General features: G+C 48.8%; 1 protein-coding gene across 1 annotated transcript in view; it reads left to right on the plus strand.

Moving 5' to 3' along the window:
- The first annotated feature begins 3,839 nt into the window (after positions 1-3,839).
- Positions 3,840-26,897, plus strand: part of ST8SIA2 (ST8 alpha-N-acetyl-neuraminide alpha-2,8-sialyltransferase 2) — a 32,061-nt gene continuing 9,003 nt past the window's right edge. Inside the window, exons 1-5 of the mRNA XM_027719888.2 lie at positions 3,840-4,007; positions 18,528-18,590; positions 20,509-20,637; positions 21,153-21,410; positions 23,645-23,938. Coding sequence (XP_027575689.1) covers positions 3,910-4,007; positions 18,528-18,590; positions 20,509-20,637; positions 21,153-21,410; positions 23,645-23,938 — 842 coding nt within the window. The 5' untranslated portion in view covers positions 3,840-3,909. The remainder of the gene's footprint in view (positions 4,008-18,527; positions 18,591-20,508; positions 20,638-21,152; positions 21,411-23,644; positions 23,939-26,897) is intronic.

Raw genomic sequence — 26,897 nt, forward strand, 5'->3', positions numbered from 1 at the left:
GGAGGCAGGTTTGTTGTCAATAATGGAATACGCCCACCCTGGTTAACACGGGCTCCTGTTTGCCATGCCCCATCCTCACATCACAGCAGTGCTCAGCTGCATAAAATGGGCTGTAAACCTTGCTCATTTTGGCTGACAGATATGATAAAGGTTATGTGTGCTTTACAGCATTACGAATTTGATGGAGAAAGTTCCCCTGAGACCTCTGGCTGCACCAGGTCTTAGCATTTGCTATAGCGTAGCAGAGACCTCGTGGGTCATCTTCCCTGTCCCTCCTTTGCTTGTTCAGGAGTCACTATCTAGCTCAATGATGCTTCTCTCATAGATTAAAAGCATTTTAAATATGTATTATTTTTGCACTCTGTGTATCTGTGCCTTTCATACTCACATCTTAAATTCATCGCCTCTCTGCCAGTTGTTTGTAAATGTCCCCAGGTGTTTAACTCTTATTCTCTGAATCCTCTGAGCTATTGTTGGTGAGTGTGGCTATTACATATTCCTGATATTTCTCAAAGGTCAAAAGAAAATGTAAAAATGCCATTTCTTTTCTCTTCTCCCAATAAAGCAGAAAACACAATGTTGTTCTGATGCAGTTACTTTAGCTCATATGATAGGATTTTATTTTTTTTAAGTACACCTTATTGTATTTACTGCAAATGTTCTGGATACAGAATTACTTCCTCAAATTATTAGGAGCTAGAAGATATAATCAGCTTTTATTCTGTTTTAGAAAATATTACTCTACCACAACAGTCTATTTGTGACAGTTTGCTCTCATCTTCCTGCAACCCATCTTAAAAATGAGACATAAAATTGAGGCTGTGCATGCTTATGGACCCAATCCTGCAACATTTATGCACCTGTTTAAGCTGAATCATGCGAGGATTCATAGTGAAATGAATGTGCAGAATGACTAACATTTGAGGAACTATGGCAATTGCTCCAAAGCAGCCTGCAGTTCTTCAGGATAATGAGCAATGCATGAAACTGGTGCATTATCGGGGTGGATTATCTGCTCCTCCCCAAAATCTGGCCAGGATGCTATAAAGGATGGACTTGGAGTGCATACAGAGTAAACTGTCCTCTCCTGTAGTCAGTGTTATTATATTAATTTCTTTTTATCACTGCAGTAAGACTCCTGACCGTGTAAAATTTAGCCCTCAGCAGTGCAACAAGATCTCGAGGTTTTTGTCGCAGAGTCACACTTGGTGGTGTTATACAGCCTCGTTAATTGATTATGAAATAATTCAGCAAGCTGCACTGTTCCCTCATCTTCTATACAGCTTGCTGCCTCCTCACCCCAAACAAGCTGCACTTCAAGGTCCTGGTCCCCATGTCTGAAGCCCAATCAGCTGAAGAATGACCTTTCTCTCTGACCTATGTCAGGGGAATAAAGCGACAGATGACACCAAGTAGAGGATTCACAGAGCTCTTTGTGTGAACCCCTTGCAGTGGAGCTCTCCAGTGAAGGGCACCAAGCTTAACTTCCAGCTTACCCTGCAAGGAGGATTTTTTAAAAAAAATTCAGTTAATAGGAGCATTTCCATTGACTTACACAGGAGCAGAGCCAAATCCCAGCATGTCTTTTAAGACAAGCTACTCCCTAGCAGAAGCAGCACCTCAGCAGATAGGATATCCCTGCCACTGAGAGTCCCTGTCCAGACAAACCAACTCCCACCACACACTGAATGATCCCCCCACTTATTGCTCAGCCTTCATTGAGATTTCTGTTCTTGCACATCGCCACTGTGATTGGCAACTGAAACAGAAAGATCAGACAAAAGACGCTGAAACACCACCTGGGATGGAGCTGAAAAAGATGCAGGAGCAGATATCTCCATCTGTATTCTTGAGGATGTGTACAAGGGGAAGCCAGCTGCAGTGTGGTGCTCCCGAATCACAGGGGACTGGTGCTCTGCCCCGCTGCATCTTGGGAAACCCCGATGTCAGTCCCTGCACCAGCAAGGTCACCTCAAAGCCTGTTTCCTTATCCTCAGGCCAGTCACACTGCTATGAAGCTCCAGAGTAGGGTGGGCAAAAGGAGTCCAAGAATAAAACAGAAGGAAAATGAGGCTTTTCTCAGATTTATGCAGAAGGTGAATTATGGGGCTACTTACATCACCTAAAATCGCTTTCTCCCCAGGGCCCTGAATACGCTCTATTATGAAAGCTGTATACTGGACTGTAAATTTGCCATATATACTACAGTATAATTGTACCAGACTCACCTCTGTTGTATTTTTTACCTATAAATGTAATGGTGATTTGTTTGTCTCCTCTTTCTACAAGAGTTTCAGAATCCCCAGGAAAGCACATCGGCCGTAACTTGCTCCTTCCACCATTTAATCCAGATAAAGAGAAAAGTCTTCTGCGGAGCGTGCCCTCCCATACACGATGCTGGGGTTAGGCATCCCTGTACATATGGACACGTTTATCCCAGTGCAAGGCACCTCGGCAGGAATCACACAATATTGACAGCATATCGCACCCTGAGCAACATACTTCTGAATTGATGCAAGAAGCCGTGCACAGAAGGGAAAATGGCAGCTTTCCAAGTGGCCCCAGTTAATAGCTCTGTTTTGCTTAATGGTGCCTCCCATTCAGACTAAAGATGCTGTTTTAAATATGTAAGCAATTAGTATCTCTCGCTCTCAACACATCTGTGCTGCTTCTCTCTGCTGCATTATAAATCTGCCGTGTCCCTCTCCAGCTTGGCGGTGCATATATCACCAGATATTGTGATTTTCAGCAACTTTCTGGCCCTAAAGAATTATGCTTTGATTTGGTGATGCTCTGCCAGGCTGGCATTGCCTAAACCCTGACAGAGCTGTCCTTTCCTCTCCAGATCTGGCACTGGACTAAGACATAGCAAAGATATGGAGAAAGCACCTCTTGGTGGTTTTTTTGGCCACTATTCAGTCCAGCCAGTACTTTTTCCTTTTACCCAGCTTTCACACACTTCCTGAATAGAAACTGCAGCTTTTTCTCTCCATAACAAAACCTAAGGGCACGTGTAGCCTGCAGGAAGATGCTCACAGGGGTTGTGATGTGGCTGAGATGCAGCCAAGCCCCTCAGAAGCAGAACACCTTCCTTGTGCAGTTTCTGCTTAAATAAATTCTGCCTGTTCAAACTCCAGCGGGACTTAACAGAGTCATGGCAGGACCAGTGTCATTATAATGGTCAGTATTTATAGTAGAGCTAGGGGTCATTGCTACTAAAATGGGAATTAATAATAACGGGGCTGGATGTGACTAGTTATTCAGCATCTTTTTTTAATAGTAAGAGAGATGGTGTGACTAGTTATTCAGCATATTTTTAATAGTAATAGAGATGGTGTGACTAGTTATTCAGCATCTTTTTTTTTTTTTTTTTAACAAAGTGTTTTCAATCCCAAAACCTCTGCGTTTTCGCCCGTCCCTTGGAAGGAAGGAGGAGGAGGTACAACCACCGCACCGCGCACAGGAGTTACCGCTGTCTGATTTTATTACAGTTTTTGTCCTCTCGGGGAAGAAGCCGCCCGCCTGCGCCGTGCCCACCCCCCTCCCCAACCAGGACCGACCCCGCCACGGTGGGCGCAGGGGAGGGGACGCCACAACCGAGGGAAGCGCATCCCGCTCGCAGGGGGCACCGCGGGCGCAGCGCAGACTGCGGGTCCCGGCCCCCCGCGCCCACCCTCGGGACGCGGGGCCGCGCCGCAAACTTTATCGGCGGGGGGCGGCCCCGAGCGCCCCCTCCTCCCTCCCTCGCTGCCGCCCGCCCCCTCCCCGCGCCGGCGGGGCGGGCCGGGCGCTCCGCGGGCGCTGAGGGGCGGAGCGGCCCCGCCGGGCGGCGGCGGCGGCGCCGAGCCGGGACGCGGCGCCGGGCTCCGCACCCCGCGGAGCGGCCCAGCCCGGCCCAGCCCCGGAGCCATGCCGCTGCCGTGCCGGGGCTGGACGCTGGCGCTGCTCACGCTGCTGGTCGGGTTCCTCATCTTCGCCGATATCTCGGAGATCGAGGAGGAGAGCGGGTAAAAAACCCCCGGTCCCCGCGCGGGCGAAGGGGCGCGGAGCGGAGCGGGGCTGGGGGGCCGGGGAGGAGGAGGAGGCGGCGGCGGCGGAGGGGGCGGGCGCCCGGACAGTTTCTTTGTCTCCAGCTCTCCCGGTTTTTGCCGTGCCCAAGTGGGAAGGGAGCTCGCTGCGCTCCCGCGCAGCTCCTCGGGGCCGGCGGCGGCCCCGGGCAGGACGGGGCGGGATGGGGCGCGGGACCGGGGGGCAGCCACGGGCCGGGCAGGGGGGCGGGAGCTGGTTCCGCTCCCGTTAGAGGCGCGGAGCTACCGGTCCGACTGGGGATGCTGAAGCAGGTACTGGTCCCTTTAGAGAAGCTGAGATACCGGTCCGGGTAGGAATGCTGGAGCAGGTACCGCTCCCGTTAGGGACGCGGGGGGAACCGGTCCAGGTGGGGATGCTGGAGGAGGTGCCGCTCCCATTAAAGACGTGGAGGTACCGGTCCAGGTAGGGATGCTCGATCAGGTACAGGTCAGGATAGGGATGCTGGAGTAGGTACCAGTCCCGTTAGAGATGCTAAGGTAACGGTCCAAGTAGGAATGCTTGATCAAGCACAGGTCTGGGTAGGGATGCTGAAGCGGATACCAGTCTGATTAGAGATGTTGGAGCAGATCCTGATCTGGAGAGGGGTTTTGGCATGGGCAGTGCTCAGGTATTAATATACGGATGGAGCAGATCCCTAAGCAGGATGTTGGTGCAGATGGTCTGCCGGGCAGGGTTGCTGGGGCAAGTTGCAGCCCAGGGGGCTTGAGTGCCACTGCTGGTCCAAATGGGTGTGGTGGAGAGGGCACCAACCCACGGGGGTGATGGATAAGGGACCAGTCTGCAGATGGATAAGGGACCGGTCTGTGGGATGGGAGAGATTGAGCAGGGACCAGTTGGGTGATGGAGCAGCGTGGGAGAGTTCAACCCACTGGTGTGTCCCCATGGGATGTGTTAGGGACTTTGTGATCACCCCTTCCCGATCACTTCCATGGTGGGTGTTTACCTGCAGGTGCCCTGGATAGCAGAGGCTAAAGCAGTCCTTGTGTGAGAAGCAACACCCTACCCACCCCATAAACCCCATCTCTGAGGTCTGCTTGGAAACTTAGGGGATGAGAGGAACAAATGCAGAGAGGAGGGTTTGCATTAACTTGAGGAACTCACTACAGCAATTTGGAAAAACAAATTATTTTAGTAATGAGGGGTGCACTCACAGTGCCCAAATGACACAAAGGCCTTTTTGTTTGCAACCAGGTGGCTTTGTCCACTGTGTTACATCAAAACAAACACCTGGCTGAAATTATAAATGAAATGCAGTAATGTTTGTTTATTGTTTCATTGTTATATTATATTGGGTGCTACAGGCAAGAAGCGCTTAAAGGTCAGTAGCCTTGTCCAGAAACATCCAGCACCAGACTGTAGGTTACCAGGGTAGATGAATTGTTGCTCTGCAATGAGCTGGCACTATCTATATAATAATAAAGGAAATTAAAAGCTTTTGATGCATCCTCCCCATCAGACAGGCTGCTCTGATCCTCTTGCTTTCCTCCCATCTTTTTTTCCGGCTTCTATTCTTTCTTCTCTACCCTCACCTATCTGCTAGATCTGCCTGCTGGAACTTGCTGTGCCCTTATTGAAAATCTATTCTCTTTCGTTACTTACTTGTCCTGTTTTTCACCCTGGTTCATTAGGGATTCCCAGTGTTGTGTCTTTTTTTCTCTTCTCTCTTTTCTGTACATTGTATGGAAATTGGATGTTTGTTGGCTGCTTATCTCCAAACCCTGGCATCTGAGTTTGTTGCTGTAGTTCCTCCAAGGAAGTACTGCCAAGCAGTGTGGCAGCAGCAATGGCAACAGGGTCAGATGAGTTCTGTAGGAACAGCGAGCAGCTTGTTTCATGCAGCGTTCAGAAATTATAGTGCAAAAGGTAACTGGTAAAGGAGAGGAGCACCTTGCCTACCAGAGGTGAAGGAGGGATCCAGCAGTCTGGTACTCTCAGCTGTGCTTCCCATATAGGGATGAACAGAGCATGAGTGGGACTCTGCTATATTACTTAATTATGTATTACTTAATCATAATGTAGGGCAAACTGACCCTTTCTCTTGCTTTGTCCTCTCCCACCCACATCTTTTCCCCATTGCCTCTCCAGAGGGGTTTAGGTTTGATGAGCTCCTGCATCCCAAACACAGCAAGGGGCCAAACACTGCTCACCTTAGAGTGTAAGCTCTTAGCACAGAAGCCTGTCACAGAGAGCACTTGATCCCTGTGATGGTGCCAGGAATGGTGAACACAAAGCTCTGATCTGGCTGAAGTGTATTGCTGGGGTGACATGGAAAAGCAGAGTGCCTGATCTGCAGCAGATCAGGGGATGATAGAAGGTTTTCAACTTTGGGGGGCACATAATAGCATTTTTTGTCAACAGGTCCTGTAGGTAAAGGGAATTGTGTGACAGCAAAAGTGCACAACAGTGTAGAGAAGAGACTATCCCCAAGTTTTCCAGGAGCTCTCTGTGCGTCCAGGAGGGAACAGCTCCTCTCCATGAGAGGTTTGGGAGGTACTGTGTATTTGTGCTGTTCTCCCCCACGTCAGGAATATTTGGCTGATGGATTGTGTGGTTCAACATTCTCCTTCACACGCCCACAAACTACCCTCACTTTGGTCAGAGCAGCAGCAAGGGAAGGAAGGAGCTGGCCAGGTGTCCCCTGGCAGGCTCATGGTGCTGAGGGGGGCTGGGAAATGCAGGCAGGTGCAACTCTTTTCTTCTTTTTCCTTGGCATCGAAACACTCTCTAATTATTGTGAGGAGCGAACAGCTTGCCCACTTTTACACATACCCTGCCCCCTGCCTGTAATTTGGATTGTCTTTGGAAGAACACGCCTCATACGTGTGGGAACAGGGGGGAACAGGTTTCTCTCACCTACAAATACTGAGAAATTCCAGAAAGAAAACACAAGATGTTCATTAGGTGAAAAGTAAGAATATAATACTATTGGCAAAAGGACAAAAAAAACGAAACCCCGTGCTGTTTCTTTGGACAATAAGTTTCCAGCATCACAGGTGAAGGGAGATAGAAGCCGAGGGTGGCTGGGAGCTGCTATGCCTGCCAAAGGCTTCTGAGAAAGATGTTTGCTCCTTGAGCAGTCCCATCTCACTCCTCTAGTTATCCTTATACAACCTCCTGCAGCCAGGAGATGCTGAAACAAAGAGATGTCAGGGCAAGGATGAAAATTCAGCAGTTTCTCACTCCCGATGCTGCGTGGCTCTCGTTAGCCCGTTCCTCCTACCCTGCAGCCACCCCTGCTCGCGGGTTTTCCTGCTGTTACATCCCTGTCACCTATAGATGTATGGCTGGAGCCTCGTGCCCGGCGGTCATGCGGGATGCCGGCGGGCATCCCGCAGGATCGCCTTGGCTCGCTCCCCGGTCGCCGGCGTGTGCTGCGCGGTGAAGTATTGCTGTTGTGAATGGTCTTGGCACTTATGTTTCCGAACAACCACCTGGTTCCGGGCTGCTGAACTTTTCCTGCAGCCCGGTGGCGCCTATGTTTCCATCCGTCGCTCCGGCTCTTTGTTTCCCTGGAAGGAAACAAAAGACACGCTCGCGGTCTGTCTTGGGGAGCACTGATGCGATCGCAGCCATTTCCTCATCCACCCCCGGGACAGGGGAGAGGGACAGACCTCTCCCCGCAGAGGAAGACAAAGGACTCGGCAACAAGTGGGATGATTATTGCCGGTGGCGAGGAGGAAAATTCTGCTCCAGTTTAAAGGGACTCTTTGTTATTCTGAGCCTGCCTTAGCAGTTCTGCAGGGGTCCGGCTGTGTCCTGATTGTCTGTAGAGGGAGCTGGTGACCCGCTGCCACCAGGTGACTTCTCGAATTAGCGTCTGAGCCATCTTAGGGAGCACTTGACACTTGGTAATGGGCTGGGTCTTAATATGAGTCAACCTTTTCCCTGCTAGCCCAGACCACATGCCTTTCCATTCTGATTACAAGAGGAATTATATTCTGCTCCTTTTAAGTGACGAATTGGAGTCTCTGATATTGCTGGCCTGACTGGAAGCTTGTCAGTAAATTGCCACTTTTTCCTCATGTGCCCTTTTCTAACGCCTGCCTTTCAAAGGCTCGGGAAGGGAGATTTTGTGTCCTTTATGGTGGCTGATGTGCTTGCTCTGAGTGGTCTGTAGCGGGCTATGGTTGTAACGCTTCTTGTCAAGGTTGGTCCGTGGGGTATAAATGTCCTGCTTAGGTCTTGCAGCTTGTGATTTACTGCTCCTAACTGAGAGTTAGTCTAAGACTTGCTCTCCACCAGGAAGTTTTGCTGGAAAAAGTGCTGTATTCTACCAACATACACTTTTGTGCGCTCGCACAGCAAGTGCGTGCTAGCCAACAATTATCCAGGTTGGGCTGGAGGAGGAATGGCTCTCAGCAGGACAGAAACCCACAGACACCCTGGAACTATTCATGTAAATGGAGCCAAAGGAGACCTTTGTACTCGTTGGGTATGGCAGGGCTCTAATAAAAGCTCCGTGACGCATCGGGCTGGAAAATAAAAGCAGTGTTGGAGCACTGATTTAAGTAAGAAAATACTTGGCGTAGGCTTTCATTGCAACTCTTCTGACAATAACCTGAACTCAAGCAGTCGATTTCAGGTTGGCTACAGAGCTTCCCTTCCTCTCCATGAAACACTCACCTCCTGTAGCCCTGCAGGGGCACAGGGGGCTGCCACAAAGACGTATTCAAACCCCTGTGTTCCTGCCTAGAGCAGGCTGAAGGAGATGAATCTCCACAGCTTGTTTCCTTAAACTGAGCTCTGAGGGAATGGCAGGAGCAGTGGTACCTGCAGGGAATCGGTGTCCCAGCAGGAGGGCTGGGAGCAGCAGGATGGGAAGCGCTTGCAGACCCTCAAGCAAGCCAGTGGAACAGAAAGAAAACCCACAAATAAGGGATTTCCATTACAGCTGGTGAAAAGTTACTCTTCAGTCCAGTAGAGATTGTCAGCAGCTTGCAAGACCCCCAAGGAGAGAATTTCTGAGCTTGCTGGTGAGGAGGGCAGTAGGAGTGGTAGGAGGTTGCACATCACCAACCAGCCCTTCTTGGGTGCAGAGTTGTGGAAGACAGGCCAGTTCGTACACTAGAGCAATGAAGAGAGAGCAAAGTGGTTCCCAGAAGGGCTTCAGGTTTCCCTTTTGCCCAGGTGGGCTTTTTGTTTCCCATCTCTAACCCCGCAAATGCACAATTCTGGTTGGGAAAGCAAAGGAAACCTTTTTCTCCCAGCAGAGAACAAGGAGTTTCAAATGTTGGTTCATTTAGCGAAGGCTTGTTGAGCAGCTAACGGCGGGGTTAAGTGATTCAGCAGTGCTGTGTCTGCTTCTCTCTGCTGCTGCTGTGCTCGTGGGCAGAGAGGGAACCCTGGGACCACAGCCAGCAGTGACACAGCAGATCCCACCACCACTGTGAGCCTTCCCAGCCTTTCCCAGACATGGATGAACTGAAGGGGTCGGTTTTCTCTTGTGTGACAGATGTGCTTTTGATCTTCCAGGAAAGCATTTAACAGGAGCTCCTTTATCGTTCCTTGGGCTTTCAGGCTGCCCTAATGATAAGACAAGAGGAAATGGGAAGTTTAGATTGGATATTAGGAAAAATTTCTTCACCAAAAGGGCTGGCAAACATTGGAACAGGCTCCCCAGGGAAATGATGGAGTCACAATCTCTGGAGGTATTTAAAAGACATGTAGATGTGGTGCTTGGGGTCATGGTTTCATGATGGACTTGGCAGTGTTGGGTTGATGATTGGACTCAGTGATCTTAAAGGTCTTTTTTAACCTGTATGATTCTATAGTTCTATGATTCTGCAGGTATTTTGCTTTTTCATCCCTGAGAACAGCACTACTTAAATACATCCACAGGTATAGTTGCTATAAAAAACAGTTGTTCGAAACCAGACTTCTAATTGCCTCTCTCATTTATTTTCCCTGGGCCTGGGTCATCCACAGCAGCAAGAAATAATCCCAAAGTACAACATTAGTTAATAATTATTTTGCTGTTTCTCTGGTTTACACTCCCAGTTGCCTCTGGAAACAAGGAAGTTCCCTGGCACAGTAAATTCACTGTAGGTGCAGAGTTTCAGGTGTCCTTCAGCAAACACCACAGAAGAGCAGGCTGGTGTCACTTGCTCAGCCCCTTGCAATGCAATAGGAAAAGGAAGAAAAAGTAATAAAAAAAAGAGTAGCTTTACAGTTCCTTTTTATTTGTGTTCCCACTGTAAATCCTTGTCTGGCTGCGCAGCAGCCTTGGTGGTGGTAGCAGCCTTGGGAGATGCATCTTCATCAACAGCAGCAGCACTGGCTCCGTTTGGGAAGTGAAAGGACTGATCCAGGGAGACAGGCATGGCACTGCTGAAACCTGCCAGAGCAGTGGCGATGGTGTGGGGTGGGAGCTCTTTCCAAACTTAAGTGCTGGACTCTTTCTTGTTGCTACTGCAAATCAAGTCCTTGTTATTGCATACAGAAATCCACTGGGAATATCCCAAACAAACACAAAACCCACTCCAGGCTGGCCATCTGCGTGCTGAGCAGGCTGTTCCTCCCAACCAGCCCTCTTCATGGGCAGGGCTGCTTTTAAAAGCACATTTTGTCCCAGTCACGCAGAGTTTTGAAGTGCTCTCTCAAGGCCCCCTCAGTCAAACACTGTCACAGTGGGCTCCAGGTATCACCTGTTTGTCTGGCAGCTCTGGATCTAAGGATGGTTCTAATGCTGTGACCTGTCACCTCCAGCCCAGGCTTTACCAGCACCTTCAGGAATATCATCCAGCTCTCAGCCAGTGGCTAAAAAAGGGGACGTGTTTCCCCTGCAAGGTTAAGCATCATCATGGGGCATGTCCAGCACCTTTTCAGACACCCAGAAGCACACTTGACTGCCAACCAGCAGCTGCTTAGTTGGTAATTAAACTTCTCCTTCTTATTACTGCCTGGATTTCCACAGTATAGCTTTAAGAGCAGGGGAAGGAGAGAGGAGGTCAAGCTCTGAAACCACTATTGGCTTTTTGATATTTGGCAACTCGACTTTGTCATCTGTGGACTAAGTCCTTGTGAAGATCTTGGGACAGCTCCATTGCTGGTTGTGGGGTGTAGATCTCATCCAAGCACTCCCAGCCCTATGCTCATACAGAACTGCCCCAGGAGGATGTCACTGCCCAGAAGAGATCCTCAGCATCCACACCAACAGGGATAGAAGAAACCACGTGAGACCTTGAGTATTCCAAGGGGCTGCACAGAGCAGTGGGAAAAGAGGCAAGGGATGGGTGTAGGAGAATGAGCCCATGGGCCCACAGCCCCTCAAGGCACTATATCTTTTCATGTTTTACCATTCCCGTTTCCCAAGGTACGTGGCATCCAAGACGCTGCAGAAGCCACTGGGATTTCTGGCTTTTGGGACATGGATGCTCAGGGTGACAGGTTCTGCTGCAAGAGTGATGCTCTGCTGTTTATGCTCCCTGGTGGAAAAAATTATCTCAGGAAAAATGTATAATGTAGACATGTGAGGCTTTTGTCTCAGCTCCTTTCTAAGTCTTCCCTGAGCTCTTGGGTTGTTTCCCTTCTCCTATCCAGAAGAGGAAAGCTAAACATACAAACACACAAACACACACACACTGCAGTCTCAGGCTTCTCACTGGATCCTTTTTGCCTTCTTCAATGTCTGTTTCTTTCTTGGCTGTTTCATTAATGCAGTCAATGAAAAGGTGCTGATAAAGTTTTAATGAAAGACTTGAGATGAGGGAAGGCATAAGGTCCTGCCAGTATGCAGGATGGGGATAGGTGAGTTCTGTGACATTTGAGCCCTGTGAGCATGTGAGTATTTTGTCTTTAGCGCAGTGATAAAACAAGAACATCACGGGGTGATTGAGTCAGGCCATGCTGATGTTATGGCAAATGCATGTGGATGTGAGAGCTGATACTCCACTTATGTTAGAGAGTCTTTTCTGGCTCAGGAAAAGCTCATCCTGTCTTGGGAGCAGAGCCTGGAAGTCCTGGATTGTGCTTCTTGGTAGGCAGCAGCAACCATCAGGTTGCTCTGAGTATCTTCCTGTCTTTTACAGGTCCTTCAGAGCAAGTAGCTCAAGGCAGGATTTGGTTACTCCAGTACAGAGTGATCCCCAGCAACATCCTCATGACAGGCTGCCACAACCTTCCCTCCCATTCCTCGTGTCCATTTGTGGTCAGAGCTGCACCATTCCTGCTGATTTGTCTCTGATTTTGTCACATAAGTGTTTCAGACTAATTGGCATATTCCCTGTTAAGCAATAGATGTCTCTTTTGCAAGCTCATGTGTCTTGATTCCGTCTTGTCCTCAGCAGACACTTGCAATGATTACACACTGTGACTTGAAGCCAGGCAGACACCTCAGGCCCTGCTCACATTCACACAGAAGCTGATGTGGACCCACCATTCCCACCTGAGAGGCAGAGATGCTGAGCACCTTCCACCTTCCCATCTTCTTGTGATCCCTGGGAAGAATCTTGCAGGACAGGTGGCTGGTGGAGGTGGGAGGAGGTGACCAAATTAGCAAGGCTGCTTTGCATGAGACTGACAGATCTGCATTTCCTGTGGCGGGTAACAACAAGTACCATGAGCAACAGCAGTTCCATCGTCTGGTGCCTTACAATGAGTCTCCTGGTCCTGCTGGAAGATCACAGAATCACTGTGCCTGGCTGCACAAGCACTGCCCCTGCAGCTCATGTACCAGACCTGCATTGGGACCCCAGCTGGGCCAGGCGATGTGTCTGAAAGCCACAATTATGGGCACAGTCTCCCAAATGTGATCGTATGACTCGATAGAAAGAATTAAACTCGGAACACTAAAAATAGCACTTGATATTTAGGAAGTTTTTGACACTTGGGCTGCCAAGCTGTGACAATATAATCAAGTGAGATTTTTAAACACATTGAAGTGCGATTTCGAACATCTCATCAAGATGTATTGCAGGATCTTCTGTCCCAGCAGACAAGCGCTTTAGAAATGTCTTCCCAATTAATCTCTGCAGAGGGAACCTTGCTCTCCAAGAGAGTGCAGTCACCACTCCTCTTCATCTCAATCTCCTCGACATCCCTGGATGAAAGCCTCCAAAGCAACTGGTGAAATGTCACAGGAATCATCTGCAAGAGTCAGATGTCCCAGCTCCCCCCTGGCGTGTTACGAGATGGGATGCAGGAAGGCGAGATGATGCTGGAGCCTATGAGAACTGCATCCCCGGATGGGGGAGTGGTGCTAGGAAAGTGCGTGATGGAATGTCTGAGTACAGGATCTCAGGGTTCAGAAATGCATCTCTGATATCACTGCTTCTCGTCTAGCTTTGGCTTTTGTTTCTGATTTACAAGTTGGTTTACATGTGGGGCTAGCCAGCCTTTCCTCTTCCAATATGTCTCTCCTGGGACAGCAGAGCATGTTATGGATTTGACGTAAACCCCACAGAAACCACTTGAGTGTCTAGTGAGAAGCTCAAAGAGGACTTAACAATGAATGTGGCCTTTTTGCATCTTTTCAGCCAGACCCTGATGTGCAGACGGAAAGCCAGGATACAATCCCCAAGGAATCCTGGTTTCCAACCTCTAGCCTTGGTTCCTGTTCATTTTGGTCTCTTGGGACACCTTTGGTTGTCCACCCTGCAAGGCAGGCTGGACCGGTTTGAACTGGGAAGCCAACTATGTCTTTCTCGTAGATAACTGGGAAATGTGACAATTTTCCCCTAAAAACCCTGGAGTCACATTTTCTGTTCTGCTGGTCTCAACACAAACCCTGAATTTAAGGGAATAGGACCTAGAGTTGAAAACAGTGTCCTGGTCCACATTTTACTGTGAGGGTCAGCAGGATCAAATCTATCAAGTTTGGGAAGAGAGGGGCCATCTATATACTTCATTTCCAGGGGCTGGATGGTGTATCCCAAAACTGTTAGTTACAGTGATTGGGGCTCTGGCCACGGCACAGCATCCTGGAGAGGGGCTGTGAGCATCCTGCTCCACATCCCCTCCCTGCCCAGCTGCCTTGGGGAGAGCCCGTGGGTTGGGAGAGCAGTGATTGTGTGAGGGTGGTCCCTGGCCAGGCCTGGCAATGTGCTCGTGTGCTCTTCAGATGGAAAACAGCAATTCTGGTCTTGAGGACAACATCAGAGCAATCCTTAAAAAGCAAAGTAAATATAAGTTGTGATTTATTATTTTTTAAAAATAGATACAGACTGCCTAATGGGTACAGTCTGCAGCCGTCTCAGGAGACTAATGGTTGCATCTGCTTTTTGGGACAGTGAGACCTTTTCAGATCAATTCTCGTGGTCCTCTGAGTCATGTGTCCTACCCTCTCACTCAGCAAGAGCCATACTGGATCTCAGCAGGTAAAAAGCAGCATTTTCAAGAGGACAGGTCTGCTGGAAGCCCATAGTGTCTGCTCCTGTGGAGCTCATTTTTTAGTGTTAAAGGCCAAGCCACTTCACCCCCAGTGTCCCAGCTGTAAAACAGGGATCATAAAATGCACATAACACAAAAGTAGGTTGTGAAAACCTAATTAGTAAGTGTTAGTCATTCGAACCCCTCAGATAAAAATTGTGGCACTCTGAACTCTCTTCCTGAGGAATTCAGATGGATAAATTCTGCCTAATAATCCCCCAAGGGACTATTATCTCTCTTTTATGTGGAGGAGGGAGAAGAGGGGGACTTGGGTTTCCCAAGGTCAGGAAGAGGCAGAGGTTTTGTTCCACCAGGAATGGGCTCCACAAATGTGGTTAAATGCAGGGGGGTTTGAACAAGACGATCCTTAAGGTCTCTTCCAACCCCACATAATTTTACGATTTATGAAATGTGTGGTTGGGTATGGCTGAAATTCCTGATTAGTTTATGTTTCTCACGCCTGCTTCCCATGTGCACTGTCTACCGCAGATGCTGAGGGGGGAGGCAGGACTTGGGGGGTGGGAATTGCAAAATATCCATGGAAAACACATTTTTTAATTTGTAAGGCTGAGAATATGGACGCATAAAGCCTGTTCTTAAGAGATCCTCTCGCCCAACAAGGCTGTGTGACCTACTTGTTCAGTCAAAGCAGCTTTGATTTCACGTATCGAAATTGCTCGAAGCGAGACCGAACCGTACCTAGCAACAATTAAGAGAAGCATTTAAGAAGTGGGAAACGATGAAAAGAGAAGCAAAAACCCTAAACAGCCCATTCATAGTGGGTGAATAGAAGAGTCTTTGCATACCTGATTTGTCAGAAATTATTCATCCAAGAAAATTTGGACCTGAAACATAAGACAATTTTTCTTTTCTATCCTCTGATATATGAATCAGTGTCACTTTACATCTGAGCACAGAGTGTTTTGACCTATATAATGTCTTAGACAGTGGAAATTCAGCTTGAAAATCTCAAAGCAAAAAAATGAGAAAGGATGGCATAAGCCAGTAAGATGGCATTAGCACATATAGATGCAACTTATCACTGGAAAACATCCCAACAGAAGCCCAAAGAAAAATGTTTTGTAAATAATAGGATTAGGAAGCAGGTTGGTACTTTGTGGAGCTGGCTATACAATCAAACTGATAACAACTAGATTAATAAGGCAATTCAATCCAAACACAGTGTAGCACTAGAAAGCTTTTCAAAATCAATGCTATCTGTACTATTTTAATCGAGGCTGGTCTTTGCCTTTGAAGCAAAGAGATTTGAAACTCCAGGTCAGCAAGGTATAATAAAATGGACTGACTGTTTTTTTTTTAACACGTGCTTCTTAATTAGTACCTTCCATTTCTAAATACTTTCCTCTTCCCAGGTGGGGGAAGTGAAGGGGTATGGTGGTACTGGCTTGCCTGTGTTGGTAATGAAGTGTGGCAGATTTTGGAAAATACCATGCCTAGCTCAGCTATGGGTGTTTTGAGCAGGTGTTTTGTCTGGCTGGGACTCACCAGTGGGTTGAGCTGAGCAGGGTGGCTGGACAGGGCAATACACCCCATGGCATCATATGCACAGAACACATTGTCTTGGACTGTACCGAGGGAGATTGTAGGGAAAATGTTCTGAAGTTGTAGTGTAGGACACAAAGCACCAAAAGGCTGATAGTTTTGAAGCCACAAGAATGTTTTAGGATTCATTAAACCAGCTGAGACCTTCAGCCAACTATCATGTCCCAGCTTTGGGCAGTATCCATGGCTTAGAGAGAGAAACCAAGCCTGGTACAGGGAGCAGTGTCTTTGCCAGCATTTAAGGGGTCTGTGAAAGCATCGTGGTTGCTGCTGGCCAGCAAAGCAATGAGCCCAGTGCCATGGAGCAAGGCATGGGAAGCAGGTTAGCAGAGCCCTGCTCTCCTCCACCAATGAGCTATCCTCTCCATGTTTGTGTATGACAGCAGAACACTTTGTGCTCTGTTTGCATTGCAATATTTTTGCTTTTCACTCTGTGTGAGGGGGAAAGAGTAACCCCTGAAACTGTCCTTGAGGGGTTTCTCAGCCAGGGACCTGGCAGCCAGTCTCCTTCCCCACCATACTGTACAAAGTCAGCTGGGAGATGTGCTTTCAACTTGCCTACCTCATGTCCAGCTTCTCCAGCCTTAATTCCAGGAGAAGACTTGCACAGATCTGTCACTGGGGGCATGTAAGGCTAGACTGGATAAATGCATTTGAATAATATGTTGTGATGCTTTGGATCAGTCCTGCTAAAGCCACAAAACATGGATGAGGTGGGAGCTAACAAGTCTTCTCCAATTCCTAATTTCCCTGGTATCTTTTTTTTCCTTTCACAGAGATTGCAAACTGGCACTTATTTAGGAAAAAAAACCATTTCTTTTTGTAAGCATTGTCTGTCCTACAGCAAGTGTGAAGGAGTGTGAATCCCATTTGGAAGGCTTCTTCAGAGGAGACGTATCTTAGCAGATGCGTGGTTTGCACACTAATCCAGTCTGCTCCCACACCCCGTGGTGAACCCCATTAAAGCAGAGGCTTGTTAAATGCCAGTAGGCTCTAGGAATGAGCTAGTCCTGCTGTTCCCTTGATGCACCAAAAAATTAAGCAGCTCGCCGACTCTCAGGTCTGTCAAAGGAAGGAGGAGGGTGTTGGAGCCGGAATCGCTTTAACTTGGCCATAGATGGTCTCTGGCAGGAGGGAGGAAAGGGACAATCATCGTGGCATTTCCAAGGGTTTGATGTTGTGTGGTGCTGAGGCCTGTGCTCAGCCTAATGAAGGGATTTATGTCACATCCCGCAAGTCTGAAAATCTTTTTTTAATGGCACCGAATGTTCACACACACAGTTTCTTTTTCAGTTATGTCTAATGCATTTGGGATTTTTTTCAGAACTCACAGAAATACATTCTCCTGAGATACATTTTCATTAAGGTATATATTTCCAGGTAACTGTATTTCTGCTGGAAGAGAATTTGGTTCTCTTTATGAGTGTGTTCATTGGGATATCTGTGCAATAGAAACAATAAAACGGAGCAATGTGGCAGTTAAAATATGTGTGACTCCCACTGAGCCTCACAAGGTGGGCAACTCATTTTTGTGACCCCTTTAAAAGCAGCAAGCTAAAGCAAGAAGGGGCTCTTCAGCCAGCTAGATACAGACCAATACCTGTATGTATTTATTTTTAAGTGAGGATACACAGGTCGTGTGAGTGGTGTAGGTTTCTGAAGGGGCTTGGTCCCATCTGTTCTTCATTATAGCATCATATAGGTGCTGGAAACTTTGGCTGTTCTTTCCTACAGGTCATGCTCAGGCTGGTCTGGCACCTGTCCATGTGTGGTGGTGTCAGGCCGTGGGAATGACAGTGCTGTCACTTAGGTTTGAGTTCCAGTATGTGAAGGACTGTGGTGAGTTGGCCTCGTAGCTTCAGCCAGGTTACACTAAAAGTGGGAACAAGAGGCTTCAGGGCACTGGCATGGGGTCCTGGGTCCCTGGAAGTTGAGAGAAGGTGCACTGTGAAGATGAGGTCTCCACAGGTCACCAGGAGGCTGGTGACTCAATCTGGGTAAAACAGAGATATTGGACAGTCTCAACTAAAAGCCTACATAAACACCATGGTGGGAATCCTGTCCCGATCATTCAGCTCAGTGCCTGCCTGAAAAGGACAGCGAAAGTCCCTGGGCATCCTGGAGTTGAAGGAGACCTTCTCTGTGCACTGCTAACACGTGACTCGTAAAGAGAAGCAGAGATGTATTTAACACAACTATGGGCTGCACGCTGCTTTGGCAGCAGAGACCAGATGTCTTTGATGGCTGGTTAGATCACACAGGTATTATTAATTGGGCTGGCTCAGAGATTTTTAGCCAGAATCATTTTACAGTCACAGTAGGGCAGCAGTGATGGTGGATGAAAAGCCCTTCAGAGGCATCAGGACATCTCCCTTCTGGATGGGGTGGGACTCAAGTGGCGTGGCAATCTCTCCACTCCGAGCCCTTCAGAGCAGGATCTCTTGACTGTTGAACAATGCTTGGCAAAGAGAAGTTGGATTTATAAATAATGCATTTCCTTTGTCTTGCAGGAGTTCTGGAGGCAGAGGTACAATCAGATCAGCTGTGAACAGCTTACATAGCAAATCTAATAGGTTTGTAAATTAGATTTTGTGTTCATTTGTTTTTGCTGTAAGGCAGCTATTAATCTGCTTCTCCTCTTCACTGGATAGTGCTGTTCTGATTTAGCAAATGTATCTGTTTCTTTTCACTTCTGCTTTGCATTTTCTTAATCGTTTCTCCCCCTCCTTCTCCCAGCTCAGTGCAATAATCATTTGCAAATAACCAAGGATCTGCGAGTTCCGGTGATTGAGAGAATGAGAAAGAGTTACTTATTGTGAAAATAAGTCAGTGATAGAGTTGCTATTTCCATAGTTTTAGGTGCTAATAGAAGAGAGATCACTGTGTTTGAGATCAGAACTCCATTCAGTTTTATCGCAATGCACTCCAGGAACGTAGCTCCATTGCAGTCATTCCGTGGCATCACAGCCTCATTCAGTGTCTCCCTCTGTTATTTTTACAGTGATTCCCTGTCAGCCCAGCGTTACCAAGTGGCACAGTTGAAAAGCTTAGTGACACCATGTGAGAAAGAGTGATATCATTCTGTGATGATGTCACCACCCATGATCAAAACACAGAAAATGGACAAAACCAAAAATATTGTAGTTATTCCCAAGATTTCTTTACCCTACTTTCGTTATGATTTTTGACACCTAAGTAAGCTCTGCAAGACACAGGTGATATGGCAAAATGCAAGATGCAAACAAATCCAACAGACTGGCAACCTCTAGAGAGGTACTGTACAAACACACACCAGGACACTGGCAGCCAGCATTTATAAACACATTTCCTTGCCTTTCTGAAACATTATACTGTGTGAGCCACAATGTGTCCCGGGGAGCACTTTCCCTGTGCTGGAGATATGTTCTCAGGAGCTGGATGTTGTCCATGAGCCTGAGCCGCCAGCTCTGCTTCATCTTTCACTCTGCTCCCTCCTTGGGGTTTACATGCTTTTTATAAATGCATTTATTTACAAACCATTTCCCAGCTGGAAAAAGCCAGGAGAGATTCCTTTTAGCTGATAGTGAGTACTTTGGCTGTGTATTTTTCAGAGTGCTCTGTTGTGTGAAGGCTTTTTCAGGGCTGCAGATGCACGCACAGCTTCCTGATGAGATGCTTGGCTATTGTTTTTGGAGGGCAGCTGGCTGGAACCAAATATTTGGAGACTCCTTCAATTCATGCCATTTGATTTAAAAAGCACTGAAGTGCTGGGGCTGATTTGCTTCTTAGAGCAGGGATTAAAAGCTGGGTTCTCCCAGTGATCATCTCCAGCATCTGGCTGTTGCTCATTTCTTGGTCTGGAACAAGCGATACGGGTGCTGAAATCCTCGTGCTCAATTCTAGCCAGGGAAGAAGTTTCCAGCAAGCCAGGCTGCCCCTGATTGGTGCAAGATGCTCACAGCCCAGTCTCACAAGCAGCACCCAGCAGCTCAGCTGAATTAATTTCTCCTTTGGGTGGAGTGAGGGTTGCACCTCTGTGACGAGGATTTTTATCCTCTCCAGGAGCTGAGCTGGCTCTGCTTTGGGATCCTCATGGGATTCCAAGAGGCAACAGCCTTGGCTAGGAGAATTCTTAGTGAATTCTGGGGGCTGCCTGGGGTGTCTTGTCTGTAAGTGTCCATCTGCCAGCCTGTCTTTGCAGAGCCTGTGTGTGGGTTTTTGTGCACACCTTTCTGCAGCTCGATGTGTAAGAGTGTGTTTTCTGTAGAACTGTGTCTGGCTGTCAGTCTGTGTTCGTGGAAGCGAGCAGGTATTTAAGGATTTGTGTCTGTCTGCTTGAGTGTAGCAGCATACAAACTGGCTTTCAGTTCTTGTTTAGCTAATAACTACAATTTTGCTTTTCTGAAGAAGTTTGAATTCCAGCAGCCAGAGCCAGAAGACAGTGATTAGAAGTGCCATTGGGATGCTAACAGATCCTTCCTCTCTCCCCTTCCCTGACTTTCTTTTCTCTAGAGCTGAAGTAGTAATAAATGACTCTTCGTCTCCAGCTGCTGTTGACAGAAGTAATGAAAGCATTAAGCACAACATTAAACCAGCCTCATCCAAATGGAGACACAACCAGACACTCTCTTTGAAGATCAGGTACTGTAATTACCTATAGGACAAGAGACAGATTTGGTCTTCTCCAGTGCAAGCTGGCAAATTGCCTCTGTATATCATCTAAAGAAGTCGAGGAAGAAATAAAAAGACTTATCTCCTGCTGAGCTGGGCTTCATATCTGTAAGTGATCGCTTGGAAATGAATTCCCAGCTGAACCAGCTGGCCTGACAGCGACAGAACAAGGAGCACTTGAGCCCCTTGTTTTTCAGGCCAAGTGGAATTAGTGTGTGCAGGCCATGGGTCACACAGGGAAGAAAGAGAGCCCCTTCCCAGGGTAAACTCAGGGAGCCCCTGACTAATGGTGAGCTGACCATGCTCACCTGCCCCAAGCAGAGATGGGTAGTAAGGGTGGAGATACCCATTTGTAAGCTGCTGAGCATCTGTCAGATGGACTGGCCAGAGAGCAAGGGCAGCCAGGAGGCAAGAGCTCATCTTATGTATGACCCAAGTTATCTCTGTACCTCACCTGATGGGCCTGTTTTCTTCCCCGTCCTCAGGAAACAGATCTTGAAGTTCCTGGATGCGGAGAAGGACATTTCAGTGCTGAAGGGGACACTGAAGCCGGGGGACATCATCCACTACGTCTTTGACAGGGACAGCACCATGAACGTCTCTCAGAACCTGTACGAGCTGCTGCCCCGCACCTCTCCCCTCAAGGGCAAGCAGTTCCCCACCTGTGCCATCGTGGGCAACTCGGGGGTCCTGCTCAGCAGCGGCTGCGGCCCCGAGATCGACGCGCACAGCTTTGTCATAAGGTAGGGACCTGTCCCTGTGCATCAGCGCAGCTGTGGGGGTCTAGAGCAGTGGAAGGGGCTGCAGTCCTGGTGGTGTGAGGCAGCACAACCTTGCAGCCCCACATGCACGTGTGAAGTTCACCGATGCAAACATCCTGCTGCAAACTCTTCCACCCATCTCCAGGTGCTCCCTCAGTGTTCTTGCAAATGCACCCTGTGTCTTCTCATGGTGCACCATTAGCCCCCCCCCCGGGGCACCAGTCACCCCCAGCACCCCCAGTTCTGGGTGCTCCCTCCTCTTCTCCCACTTGGTTGCCCTCTTGCAAACCCTGTCCTGGACTCTCACAAGCTCAGTTCTTCCCCAAATCACTCCTGCCCTCGAGCACCACACAATGCCCTGACACCACTCTTGTGCATGCCCAGGTCTGACACTCCCCTGTGACTGCTCCATCCCCAGCACAGATGTCCCCACACTGTCCCAGGGACCTGCAGAACACTTCCTGAGCCCCACTGGGACACAGCAAAGTCACTACTGGAGGTGTTTGAAGTGGAGAGGAGGAGCTCCTGCCCTCCCATCCCCAACACCCCTGCACAGCTGTTAGCTGAGGGGCTGTAGGAGTCCACTGATGATTTATGTACATGCAGACATTTGTTTTCTGGTGAGTCTATTATGAAGACAGCCCAATCCATCAGCAGCTCACAGAGGCAGTGCCGGCATGACGTGGGAACGAGGATAATGTCACCTCTGCCCCCCACTCAAACCTGGCTGCTCCAGCCTGCCTGGTGGCTGGCAGCTCCAGTCTATCCACAGGGGATGGAGCGTTATCGTTAAGTGTAACCTGAGTGAGCAAAGGGAGAAACTGCTTATTGCCGTTCTGGCAAAGTTTGAGGAGCTGCTTTCACATCAGGCAGCAAAGTGGCATGAGAAAAGCTTCTCTGGATGCGAGGACTGGGATTTTGAGTGGCTTCTCCCCAGCCATGTGCTAGTGCAGGTTTGGCATGGACATGCTCTTCCCACCGTAGGTTATCTGAGCCATCAATTGAACCTGCATCTTCCTGAGGAAGGTTTGCTCCATCCAGGCAGCCTTTCCAGCAGGGTTGGCAGTGACCAGTGATGGGGTCTGTGTCCAGGATACAGATCCAATGTTTATTTTTAGTGACTTGACTCCAGTGATGAGTGGATCAGAAGGGCCCTGTGTGCCAGTAGCTGGATTTTCTTTTAACCGTTTTAACCATTTCCTTAGTTTCCCCATCTGTGAAGTAGGAAAAACAGTAATGATGGCTGATTATCGAGGCAGATAGTTAGGATGCAATTCCTGCTCGTTAGATACTGTAAGTGTCAGAAACCACAGCAGAGCATGCTGTGTGCAAACACACGGGTACCCTCTAGTTTTTACGATGCTGGGGGAACATCTACTTGAATCCCACCATCAGCTAGTTCCCAGTGCCATTTGCTCTGTGCCATGTGCATGGCATGGACATGGCTTACTAGCCACAGATCCCCACCCCCCAAGGAGCTGTAGGAAGCCACTGTATCGTGAGGGTGGTTTGATGGCAGTTTGTCCTGCAGGCCCTCAGCCCTCATCCCTGTTATGACAAAGGAGCTCATGGCATGTGGCCTGTGTCCACGTGCACAGCCTGAGAGGAGGCACTAATTAACGGTACAGAAAGAGATATTTTTGTAGGTCACAGCCTCCAGACAGCCAGACCCTGTGGAGACCATGTCCTGGCATCCCCCTCCCTCTGGTGTCAGTATCACCACCGGTGCCACTGGGTCTGCTGTTCGCAGAGACTCACTAGGAGGAGAAAAGGGACTTGGGATAATGTTACTCCAGCAGGGCTGGAATTGAGAGGCGAGTGCTTTCCTTGTGTGAGAAAGGCTGTTTTGTTTCAAATCTGCCTTGGGAGCAAAGACAGGAGGTTTGTGGCTGGTGTTATTTTTGAACGGCACCAGAAGAGCCACCAATCTGTACAAACCACCCACCAGACACCACAGTTATGGCTGTTATTAGCATTGTCCCAGAGGGGACATGCATGCACATACCATCATGCTGAGGAATGGTGGCCTGATACTGAGGCAGCTCATCATTACTGATTTATTGCAGAAGCTCATTCCCCCTCTTCTTCCTCCCAGAAGCGAGGGTGAACGGGCACATCTGTCACTGGCCCTGGCTTTTGGCATCACACACCCCTCATGCCTGTCACTGCCCTCTCTCAGTCGGTTTAAAAGGACTGTTTGGTGTTTCCCCTCACAGGTGCAATCTGGCCCCCGTCCAGGAGTACTCACAGGACGTGGGCATGAAGACAGACCTGGTGACCATGAACCCCTCAGTCATCCAACGGGCCTTCGAGGACCTGGTGAATGAGACTTGGAGGGAGAAGCTGCTGCAACGCCTGCACAGCCTCAACGGCAGCATCCTCTGGATCCCGGCATTCATGGCCAAGGGGGGCAAGGAGCGAGTGGAGTGGGTGAACGAGCTCATCCTGAAGCACCACATCAACGTCAGGACTGCCTACCCCTCGCTGCGCCTGCTGCACGCTGTCCGAGGGTGAGAGCGTCTCCGGTGTGCTCCGAGCCAGGATCTCCTGAGCTTCCTGAGCTGGAGAGCGATGGATGGGTTTGTGCTGGAGGAAAACAGTGCAAGTTGTTTCTTTCTGCAGACCATGAGGAGGATTCCACGGGTGGTGGATGGTCCCTAGATAAGAGCTGGAGACCACCTTGTGAACAGGGGCTTCCTACTCTGTTCTTTGAGTGTGAGGGCTTTTAGCAATATACCAAGTCTTAGTCTTCCAGTGCTTTCTTGGGATGTCACCTTACTCCCCAGCCTATGTTTTGGGCTTTCCTTGGAGAAACATGTGTGCACTGAGCTTAGCAATGAGATTTGTCACCTTGTGCTTGAGTGACGTGCAAGTCTCACACAGGTCCTCAGGTCCTGTGCCAGCCTGGACAGAAGAGTGACATGGTCTGGCCCTGCTGATCAGATAAATAGTGTCAGGTGGTGGGGAATGGGCTTGCTGGGAGGGAAGGAAGGGGTCTTTCTGCTCTATCCCAGCAGCTTCAGGAGGGACATGTGTGGTGTCCAGGAGACACAGGTGTGGTGGGGATGGAGAGGTTATAAAGGAAAGAGAGCCCTAGAGGTGAGACTTTGATGTAAATGACTTGGGGATGGGGTCGGATCTTGCTTCCATGCCTTATTTCTCTAGGGAGAGTCATGATCCCTAGGGAGTCTAGGCAGGCAGTGGCTTTTGCTGGAGATGGCTTATCAGAGTTGTCCTCTGATCCTGACTAGACCCTGTTGATTTTACAGGGTAGAAATTTCCTTGTGTAGCTGGTGCTCCCACTTCTAAGCCTCAGCTTTACTGTTCCTTGATTGATTTGAACACTTGTCCCCCCACATCTCTGAGCCTGAGCTCTGCTGGTCAGTTGGTCAGTGCTGGGTGTTGTCTGTCCCAGCTCAGGTTGTGTGTCAGTGATGGGGGTGAGCTGGGGACAGGTTTTGGGGTCATTTCCTGCAGGATCAAGCCTAAGGGGGTGCTCCAGGGCAGCCTGGGTGGGCTCAAAGAAGTGGAGGCTCTGGTGCTCCACAGGCAGCAATAATGAGCAAGAAGAACCACATCTGCCCTGAGTGCCTGTATTAGAGGCTTCCCCAGGCCAGAGAGGCATCTTACAGAAAACACTGGCTTTGAGGTAAAGGGAAGGAAGTGATACCACAACTCACAGAAAGGGAAGACAGGAAGGAAAAAAAAAAACCCCACAACCCAAATTCTGAGCTATTTCTAGCTGTAATTGACTTACTTTCATCTGTCAAAATAGAATTAAGCTCCTGTAATAAGCCCTTTAAATCAACATGCTACTAATCCTGTGCTGGCAACCATTCCCAATGCCAGAAACTTCCCGTAGGAAGCTTTGCAGAGGGATTGGCAAGGGTTGGGCATCACTTTCCCATGGGAGAGGAGGATACCTCCACAAGCGCAGCTGCTGAGATTATCTTCCAACTCATGGCACTTTCCTGGCCCTCCTGTGTCACAGCCCTGCACATGCTGGTTATCCCTGTGCAGCTCCAACAGAGCAGTGTTTGAGCCACCACCCCTGGCTAGCAGGTCCTGCCTGGCTGGAGGAGGTGCAGGGATTTTGGGAGAAGGCCAGGGGTTCAGCACTGTCTCTCGGTGCATGGAGCAATGCACTCCCTCTCCCTTTGGCTTCAAGTAGTGTCTTCTGTTTGCACATGTTGGTGTAACAGTGGGCTTTACTGGGGTCTCGTGCAAGGAACTTGGGTTCGGGTTTCTCAAAACCTGCTGGGCCTCAGAGGGATGCAACCAGTCAGACCAGCAAGCAAGTGGAATGAGTTGGTGATGTCTGGGATAGCTATGGTACCAGCACATGGTTGGATGATGCTGATGACAGGCTCTAAGGTCCGGGTTGGAAGTACAGCCAAGACCTCCATCCTGTCCTTGGGCTGGTCACTGTGGGGGGGCAATGGAGAAAAGTGGGTTGTGGCAGAACAGAGACAGAATTAGTGCAGCACTAATTCAATTAGAACCATAGAAAACAGTGATAATCCTTGCCAGGGATTGCCCTCTAAGCCAAGGGAGCTGCTGCCTGACCTGCCCTCCTGCTCTCATACTTATCAGTGGGAAAATAAGGATGCCTGCTGATTAGCAATTAATATAATGAAAACTGCAGCCCCCTCAGAAAGCCAGAACTGATGGGAGCACTTTAACACCTAACCAGGGTGTTGTGGCCTGGCTAAGGAACCCACAGAGGGGTCACCCAAGGCTGTGTGACTCTGGGGGAAGGCTGGAGTCAGCATTAACCCTTTCCTTGGTGCAGCTTCCTCAGGTGTGGACTTTGATGGATTTAAGAGCAGTAATGCTGATTCAGGCAGTATTGAGTGAATTGGGCACAAGAGGGAGGTGGCTGATGCTCCTGGTGCTATATAGGAAGTTTCTCAGGTATTAGTAGGGTTGTCTTGCCCATCTGCTCAGAGTAATTGATAGGATGTCGTTGGAGGTAAAGAGGGAGTCTTTCCTCGGGTCAAACTGACCAGAGTCACTAAGAGTTTACTTATTTATCTTCTCTGACACTGCCTAATTCCTATGATCATCCCTTATTTTTGCTTATGAGGGATATGGTCTCCAACAACTTCCTCTGTCTCTCATCTGTGGAACATGCTGGTTCATAGCATTACACTTTTTTTGACAGATCTGAGATTTGTGAAACAAATAAAATTTGTGGCACGTGGCAATTTGCAGCAGAGAACAATTCACAAAGCCCTACAGCACATCCCTCTGTGCTGCAGTGGGCTGCAGTTGCAGATACGTCCCATCTTCTCTTTTACTGGATAAAACTACCCTTTATAATCTACCCTGAGTTGATTTGGATATCACAAAAAAATAGGGGAAGTCTTTCAGCCAAGACATGTTTTAGAATAGCACTTTCTACAAAGGCTATTTTCAATTGGCTACATCTTCAATTTGGCTACAAAAGCTCTGCCTTGTCTTCCTTCA

Source organism: Pipra filicauda, unplaced genomic scaffold, assembly GCF_003945595.2.
Source record: "Pipra filicauda isolate LSUMZ 115617 unplaced genomic scaffold, ASM394559v2 scaffold44_size3831614_pilon, whole genome shotgun sequence".
NCBI lineage: Eukaryota > Metazoa > Chordata > Aves > Passeriformes > Pipridae > Pipra > Pipra filicauda.